The sequence below is a fragment of the Grammomys surdaster genome, unplaced genomic scaffold (assembly GCF_004785775.1).
Source record: "Grammomys surdaster isolate TR1022 unplaced genomic scaffold, NIH_TR_1.0 437, whole genome shotgun sequence".
Classification (NCBI taxonomy): Eukaryota; Metazoa; Chordata; class Mammalia; order Rodentia; family Muridae; genus Grammomys; species Grammomys surdaster.
The window spans coordinates 406,583-415,852 of record NW_021604856.1 but is presented as its reverse complement, the minus strand read 5'-3'; the positions used below and the strand labels follow the sequence as shown (position 1 = coordinate 415,852).

At 37.7% G+C, this 9,270-nt stretch overlaps 1 protein-coding gene across 1 annotated transcript in view; it reads right to left on the bottom strand.

The window, feature by feature from the left end:
* Herc1 (HECT and RLD domain containing E3 ubiquitin protein ligase family member 1) overlaps positions 1 to 9,270 on the bottom strand; it is a 151,997-nt gene that overhangs the window by 52,109 nt on the left and 90,618 nt on the right. Inside the window, exons 33-36 of the mRNA XM_028781433.1 lie at positions 8,913 to 8,996; positions 6,428 to 6,948; positions 3,479 to 4,254; positions 1,395 to 1,593 (exon numbers count right to left, since the gene is read on the bottom strand). Of these exons, the coding sequence (XP_028637266.1) occupies positions 1,395 to 1,593; positions 3,479 to 4,254; positions 6,428 to 6,948; positions 8,913 to 8,996 (1,580 nt within the window). The remainder of the gene's footprint in view (positions 1 to 1,394; positions 1,594 to 3,478; positions 4,255 to 6,427; positions 6,949 to 8,912; positions 8,997 to 9,270) is intronic.

Genomic DNA, 9,270 nt, shown 5'->3' with positions numbered 1-9,270 from the left:
CTAGTAAACAAGTAAGCGTCGGTGTGCCTCCACACAAACATACACTAATAAACAAGTAAGTGTCGGTGTGCCTCCACACAAACATACACTAGTCATTTTCAAAATGTGAGGTGAAGACCAGGATTTGAAAAATCACTAGGAAGATTGAAATGTAAACAATGGGCTCTACAGACCCCCTAAATCTAACGGACTGAGGCCCTTCTAAATCTAACGTACTGGGGCATGCATTCCCAGAACTTTCAAACAGCTCCTATGTGGGGGACTGTGCACCGAAACTTGAGATCACTAAGGCAGAGACGAGCGAGCGCCCCTCCTACTGTCTAGTTCAGTAAGAGCGTCGATGATAACCTAAGAGGAAGAACAGAGAGAGAGAGAGAGGGGAAAGGAAGCCAGTTTGATTCCCTTCCTTCACTTAAGCCACAGTGAAGAGAGCTCAATAGTCTTTCCACGACTCTCTAAAGCCACACCAATGTGTATGTGAGTTGTAAACTAAGCAAAACAGAATTTAAATAAGTAAACATTGTATAAAATTCAAAAGCTTATTATATACAGATAGCGGAAGAAGCATCTTAAAACACACTCTTTTTTTCATTTGAAAAGTAGACTTGTGTGGTCACAGAGTAAAAATGAAAGTATAGAGCTGTTGAGATGGCTCACAAGTAAATGAGCTTATCACAGAGGCATGCCGAGCTGAGTTCAATCCCTACAACTATGCTAGGTGGAGAGGACCAACTCCCCAGGCTGTCCTCTGACCTCCACAAGTGTACTGCTAGCATGTGTGCTCTCATGGTTCATAAACCTTAAAAAAATTATGTTCAAGTGCTCTCTTGGTTCATAAACCTTAAAAAAATTATGTTCAAAGGGAAGAACCTGAGAAAAAATTATTTCATGCAGAGGATTTATTTTTCTTTAGACTATAGTACTCAGAACTCAAGTACTAGGCTAGGGATACGGCTCAGCAATGGGACATCTGTCTAGCACATGCTGATCTTCAGTGGCAGCACCAACCCTCCTGCACTCACCATGGTTACCTCCCCCCCACCAAAAAAAAAAAAAAAAAAAAAACTTCAGGAATTTGCTTTCTGAAAAGAACAAGTCTTTAAAAGCTTAGCCCAGCCATGTATGGTGGTACACACTCACACTCCCCCCAACTCAAAAACCAAGTATGGTGGTGGTGCACACATACACCTCCCCCATTCCACCCCCAATACTTAGAAGCCAAGTACGCTTGGGCATACTTACACTCCCACTAAGACAGGTTTATACTATATGATCCCAGGTTCTTTCCACCTCTAGAATACTTGGATTTAAATTGGCATACTCTGTGTAACAAACAATGTGCTTTGAGAAGCCCAGGCATCAGTGTGACAGGCATGAAGGAGCAATTTGTCTACCTGAGAAGACTAAGTGGCATCACTCCTGGGGACTCAGATGCAGGCACCGTTTCTGTGTCAGTGACAGGAGTGGTGGCAGTTGTGGTGTCCTCAAGGGAGCTGCTCATAAAAGAAGTCGTGCTTGATGCTGATGGGCTGGTGGTAACGGGTGTTTGTGCTTGCTGTGCTTGGTCGCTTTCTTCAGCTTGTTGATCAATCTCTGTAAATCAAAGGTTAAGACAAAAGTAAGGATTGGCCTTTTTAAAGAAGTGACGGTCAAAAATGGAAAAGTTTAATTTTAAGTTTCTAGAGGTAGGTTTGGTTAGGTACACTTGTAATTCCAGCACTTGGGAGACTGAAGCAAGAAGATTCTTTTAAATGCAAAGATACCCTGGACCAGCTAAGACTGCATAGTAAAACCTTCCTTCAAAAAAAAAAAAAAAGTAAGTTTCTAAACATATTTCTGAAGGAATTCAAAAAATAATATTACACATATACACACACACACACACTCTTTCAATATCGTACTTATTATTCTAGATTCTATAGGTCCTTGCTATTAGCTCTGATTTTACAGAATTCTCTTACAAAAACATTAAATGTGAGATGTGGTGACACCTTCCTTTAATCTAAACATTAAAACTATTTGCTGAGCATTTTAATTTTAAGGCTTACCTCCAAAGTTGGTAAAAGCATACAAATATAAGAAGAATAAAGACCTTGACAGAAATTTCATGCTGACTGTGACTTGAAAGATGTGTGTCTGCCAAAAGTATATAGCATAGTTTTCCTTCTCCAGTAAGGGAACAACAAATAATGTAGCAGTTACTACAAACACAGCTAACTCTAGAGCTGGGGAGATGGCTCAGTAGTTGATAGAACTGTCTTCCAGACACTTGAGTTCTCAGCACTCACATGGCAGCTTACAACCATCTGTAACTCTAGTCCCAAGGGATCCATTGCTGCCGTCTGGCCTCTGCAGAGACCAAGCACACAAGTGATATGCAGACACACATGCAAGGCAAAAGACCCACACACATAAAATAAAAATTTTATAAAAACACAGGTAATTCTATTATCGGTTTACCTAATGGCCATATATCTTAATAATCAACTTAGAACAGGCCTACTTACATGTACCTCTCTTTCCTATATTCTATCTAAACTAAGATGGAACAAGAATAAAGGCAAAGGAGAAGCACAAGTTAGAAAGATCCAGCCTTCTTTTTCCTTTCTATTTCCTTTGTTTATTTTGTCCCCCTTTTCATCTATGTGTCCCTTTAGGTAAGGTCTCATGTAGCTAGGCCAGGCCTCAAAATTCATTTGATTTGTAGCCAAGAATGTCCCTGAACTTCTGATTCTCTTGTCTTGTCTTTCCCAAACGCTGGGGTTCCAGGCCTATGCCATCTCTCCCAGTAAAACACAGCCTCCTGAAGGCAAGGGACATCATTTCTAGGTTCTAGGGAATGTTTCTAGGCTCTAGAGAGGTAGCATTAGGCATTTAACAAATATCTTCTGAATGAACCTCACTTTTATTCAAAAACTTCTACCATTTCCAAGGTGAGGATAAAGATAAGCAAAGCCAGGATCTTTTTACACACAATACACTGTCTATGAAACAGCGTATATTAAAAACATCTTAGAAGTTTTAAGAATATATTTTGAATCAAATCAATAAACAGATACCTTTTGAAGAATGAATTAAATGTCAACTGTGTTTGTTTGTTTCCTTTCTTTTCTTTTTGTTTTCTCTAAGACAGGGTCTCAATATTTAACTTCAGCAGTCCTGGAGCTCACTATCAGGCTGACCTAGACCCACAGAGATCTCCCTGCTTCTGTCTCCTTAGTGCTGGAATTAAAAGTATGCACTACCAGATATGTTTTAATTTCAGCTATCCAAAAGTTATAAAATTCTAATGTTTATGTAGATTTAAAATACAAAATTACAGGCAGACAATGATTACCAAGATACAAGTAACAAAAAATAACCATTTATCTTACAAAGCAAAAACAATGTGCAAATTTCTTTGACCAAAATCATACTTTCACAAATAGAATCATATTACTTTTGACAGTTATGAGAATAATTTCATCAGATAACATACCTTGCTTAATTTTGCCCCCAAACTGGTCTTCCAAAAGCCCATGGACCACCAGTTTATAAATCATAGCTTGAGCCCGTTCCAGATCAGCTAACCCCAGTGCTCGCTTTATGGGTGACCGCATGACCGCTCGCTTCACCATGTGCCGCATCAGGAACTGTAGAGCAGCACGCATCTCCACATCCTCGTGAACAACTGGAGAGCTTGCACAGTCTGAGTTGTGGCCATTTTCAGCAAGAACTTTTGGAATCAGCAAGAGCTCAGCATATTTACTACAGCCAAGAAGAGCACTAAGCGACTTCATAGCACCGAGGTAGAGATAGGAAAGTTGGACTGCTCTGATTTCTGACTGGGCTATGTCATGGGTTTTGGATACGTGTTCGTGATTTTTTCTCTTTCCTTCTGTTATTTGATGTTGGGATTCCACACCTGGCAGTGTTGGTTCTAAAGAAAATGAAGCTATTTCATTTTCTGATTTGGAGCTTGTGGTACCCTGACTTTTGACATCATCAGATATTAACCCTGTTCGTACATCTAAAATGGATTCACTCTCAGGTTTCTGTTCAATGTCCCCCTTTTCCTCAGACTCATGACGGTGTTTCTTTTCATGTCGCTTGATGCTCTGTTTCCCCACATCTTCATGAATGCCTGTCAGATATGTTAGGTCCAGCAGCACAGAAGCTGTCAGGCCTCGGAATCGTGCCACATCAAACAGCAGTGGTTCACAGGGTTCCAGGTTATACAGTGGAGTATCACTAGGCGACCAAAAAGTTGGGAAGCTTTAATAAAGATCAGAATGACACAGGAAAAAGCAAGTGAGGGAAAGACGGGAGGAAGGTACAGAAAATAATGTAGACAAAACAAGACACATCATGAACACAATGTTGAGAATAATTTATACAAAGTGACATCATTACAGAATGAAAACATGGTATTATGAGGAACTGGAGATGTAACACTAAATACAATAATGAAATGCACCTGAGCTTTCAAATGAGACTATTTGCCACTATGCACTGAAAAGCAGAGTGAACAAATGTCCCAGAAGGACTTAGGTCTGAATCTGAGTGTCTTCGAGCTTTGGGGGCATGCGGGTTCTGTTGCTGTCACTCAACCCTGCCAGGGTAATACCAAAGCAACCACTGACATACTAAGCAAGAGAATATAGTTATGTAACTTTACTTACAAAATAGGAGGTAAGGCAGATGTAGTTTCATGTAAGCTAGTTGGGAAATTTAGGTAATAATCTAGTTTGTTGAATATGTAGTAGATCTTCATAGGAAACTTTCATTAAAAATTTTACTTTGCAGTCTTCAACTGATATTTATAACCTTATAAGCAACAATATGATTACATACCCCTGATATGTGCATACAATTCCTAAAGTTTAAGAGTCACATTAATTTAAAAAATATAATAAAAGCCCTGCAAGTATCTGAAGTTTTGTTGTTATCACCCATTTCTTGGTTCTGCCTTATCCTCCTAGTTTTATTTTCCTTTTGCCACATTCTTCTTTTTCATGTGTTAATTTACATATTTTACTATATTGCATGCATATTAGCAGATACTGAATATTCTCTGAAACAAAGCAAGAACAAAAGTAAATGTGGACACTTTTATATGATTTTGTAAAGCTATCACTGGGTTTCTTAGCTTATTGTGAAGGAATGTGTACAATAAAATCCATTAAAACCTAAAATTATACATAAACTTTACATATATGTGTTTTTCAACTAAGAAAATCATTCACATTCATTTAGTTCTAAAATAATACTACTTTCATTAAATACTATGGATCACTCTTTTTTAGATAATGTCATATTAATATATAAGAATTATATTAGGTAATATCAACAGTTACATAACAAGTATTATCAATAAATCCTTATTTCCATATTATAAAATTATGTACCAAGATAGGTGAGGACTTTTATGAATGGAAATGTTTCACATTATTTTGAATATATGAAATTGATGAGGTTTATATTTCAATACATGCACAAACACACAAACACACAAATATACTTAAATGTTTTCAAGCACCTTACTTGTGTCAAATAAATGCAATTCTCATAACTACTAACGGTAAGGCTTGGGGTGATGGCATACATTTGTACTCCCAGCACTTGGGAGGCTGATACAAGGTGAGCATGAACTCGAGGTCTACTTGGGTTGCATAGTGTGTTCCAGGTCAGTTTAAGCTATAATATTTGGTCTCAAAAAAGGGATTGGGGGAACCCATCATGGGACCAAAGGATGACACTGTGGTTAAGAGCACTAGATGTTCTTTCAGGGGACCAGGGTTCAGTTCCCAGCCCACACATGTTGGCTCACAAATGTCTATAACTCCAGTTCCAGGGTATACAATGTCCTCTTCTGGCCTCTGCAGGAATAAGGCACACAGGGGATGCACAGATATATATGCAGGCAAAACACTTGCACACATAAAAAATAAAATTTTAATTAAAAAAAGAGGCAGCTCTTATATATTCATTAGTCACTTACACATTCCTACCACAGGGCTTTCTGAACTTTAAATGTGATCAATAGATTAGCCAGCTGGCTTCTAAATGTTCAAGTGTATATGGATATGATCAAAGGGCAGGAAACAGGAAGGGCATAGTTCAGTGATAGGTCTTTTATCTAGCATGCTGAAGTCCAAGTGTGATCTCTGACACATATACCTCCCTGCACCAAGAAGCAGGAACTCAAATAAAAAATAACAATTAAGCTTAGTGAACTTATCAGTTCATGACCAAACAAATTAAAAACTTATTTTACCAATCACTTGCATTTTAGTAAATCAAAGTAGTAACAACTAGGCACATAGAAATCATTTTTAAAAATTAACTAGCAGTTCATCTAAAATACAATACTACTCACGTCTATGGGCAACTGCCCATCTCACCATCAAATACTTATCTGCTAAGAGCGTAACTCAACACATCATACCTGATGGTAATCTCTGCTTCATCCCACTGGACCTTGGCAGATGTGCTGCCTTCTTTGACCACTCCCAGCAGCGTGGCATGGCGCCCAGTTTGCTTGTGAACACACCGACCTCCAACTCTAAGACCAGCATCAACTCCTCCTATCACTGCTAGCACGGGCCACACCTCTATGCAAAGAGTCCTCAGCTGCGGTTCTGAGAGGTCAGCAAGACCATGCCTACTGTGTTTACCTTTTTCTTCTTCTTTGTTCTCTTTCTCCTCTCTCATTTCATTTTCCTCTCGGCTCTGAACCGAGCGGCTTTTCTTTAGCTTCTGACCTGACTCTTTAATACATAGCTTAATTTTATGGAGCCTCTCCATCATCTTTTTATTAATACAGTAAGTCCAACGGTCTGTCCGGTGAAGGATACGGATAAGCTGAATGGTGGCTTCAGCTAGCACTGCTGCTACTGGACTACAAATAGGGTCTCCTGGAAGTAAATCCCGTGGTGTGCCACGCATCTGCATATCACAAATTTTCACCTATATAAAAGAAAAGGTGGGATACGTATGATATTAGAAGGTCTCCTTAACAATTTGTCAATATATGTTTTAGCAAATGGAATCCCGATGAACTAGTACTAGTATATTTTATCAAGTGACACCCCAATAGGTAGTTTCCTGTTAGAGACCCACTAACATGATTTGCAATTTGATAAAATGTTCTGCCATTTGAACATCTTATAGCCCACAAGTTCCAAAGCAATTACAACCACTCAAAGGATGGATATGAGCAAGGTACGTATGGCTAACTCAATTTAGTTCAGATAAATGTCTGAAAGAAACAGTAACTATCATCCTCAAATCTTGAATATTGAATTTCAGGATAATATTGAATCTTGAAACTATTTTATATTGTTCCAAGAGCACGAATGTAAGTAAGACTGTAAAACTATACAACTGGGGAAACCTCACTTGACCATACACTCCAAGTGGGACAAGGAGGCTAGTGTGGTGGCGCATGCCCGTGGTCCCAGCACCTGGAAGACCTTGAGTTCAAAGCCATCCTTTTGCTGATAATATACTTAAACCCTGGTAATATCTTGTAGTACGAAGTAGGTTCTGATGTAATCTGTTCCAAATCATGGTTTGGCCCTTTCCAACATCTGTAAACCTCGGAGAATTTATCCAGCCTTAAAATTCCAACCATAAATATGTTTACTGTGTCTGAGGGACTTTTCTGATAAACTTCAGTTCAAGACAAATTTGGACTATATAAAAGACCCTGTCTCCTCCTCCCTATACCCTAAAGATGTTAACAAAACAAACCAAAACAAGGAGTGAGACCTGGGTTTAAATCTTAATTGTCCATGATCTTGGGAAGTAATTTAAGTCTTGGCTTTTTCATCTAAAACAAGGACACTAATGTGAGTACCCATCTCCTCTACTTATTTTAAAAATAAAGTGATACAAACAAAGTAGACAAAGTACTTACTAGTACAGCAACAGGTTCACTGTCAATAGTTAATGTTAACTTTTTCTTCCTCAAAGATTATTACCAGGGTTCAAGAATACCAGTGGGGCAAAGGGTGGTATTAGGCACTCAGCAGCCTCTACTTTACCTGCAATTTATTGGCTACTGTTCAAGAAGTTCTTTGCCTTATGGTCATCTTACCTTAGATTATAATTCCTTGAAACTATGTATTTATAAATTTATATAATTAATTTACATAATATCACCACATAAAATACATAAATATAATTTATGTATGTTACACATATATAACTTATTTATATAAATCATATGTAAAGTTTATATGAATTCATTTATATGTAAATATATAATATATATAACTATCAGGATTAGTATCTACTTAGTCTGACATGTTCATTATAAGAAAATCATATATGAATTAAAATTTTTTAGTATAAAATTCCACTAGAAATTCTTGATAACAGACCTAACTTACACTGTACCCTCCAGTGAAAAGACAGGAAAGGGAAAAATACCAACACTAGCCACTAACACAGGGAGACCAAAGAGAAGCTTATTTCTGCTTTTGTTTTAGATAAAGAGAACAAAAAAGTTTCAGTGAAACTGTATGCCCTTAATACATTCAAATCTGTAACATCTACAAGGTCTGAGACTTCTCACACAAGAGCAAAAGACAGTTTCCCCACCATAACTTCTATTATTCGGCTAATGGTATCTTATTATACTTGAGTATTTCTAGATTTCTTCTCATATCCATAACTACCAATAAACCATATTACTGCTAATATAGTTCCTGTTAACTCTCACAGTGCCACTGTTTGCAAGTTAGTTTCCTGGAGTAAAAGACAATTCCTAAAGTTATCTACCCTTCTAGAAGAATAACTTCTACGGGCCAAGTACTTGTAATAACAGAGAGCTCTTACTAGTTTATGACTGCTGTATCATACTAATATAACACTAATTTAAAATAACCAGGATCCCTTATGCCTAAGAACAGGCTGTGAATTGTTACCTTCTCACCCGGGTTGCTGCTATAGAACATTACACATGGGTACAACTCTGCTGCATCCACGTCTTCAAAGGCTAATTTGGGTTCCTACAGTGTGACAGAGGAGAAACAAAGGAAACTAAAGTTGCTTTTAAAATTGATACTATCTAGCCACATTAAAATTAAAAGGTTCTGAGGTAGAACAAAAGTTACCAGAGCCACATACATCTATCCAAGGCAATGCAACATAGAATATGTAGTATATGATCCTAAACTGTTTGCTGGTTACAAAAATATTACTTGATCTTTACCACTTTTCTGTAAGGTCGGCACTAATAAAGAATTTTTAGAACCAGAAAGTATCAAAAAAGAAAAAAAGAAA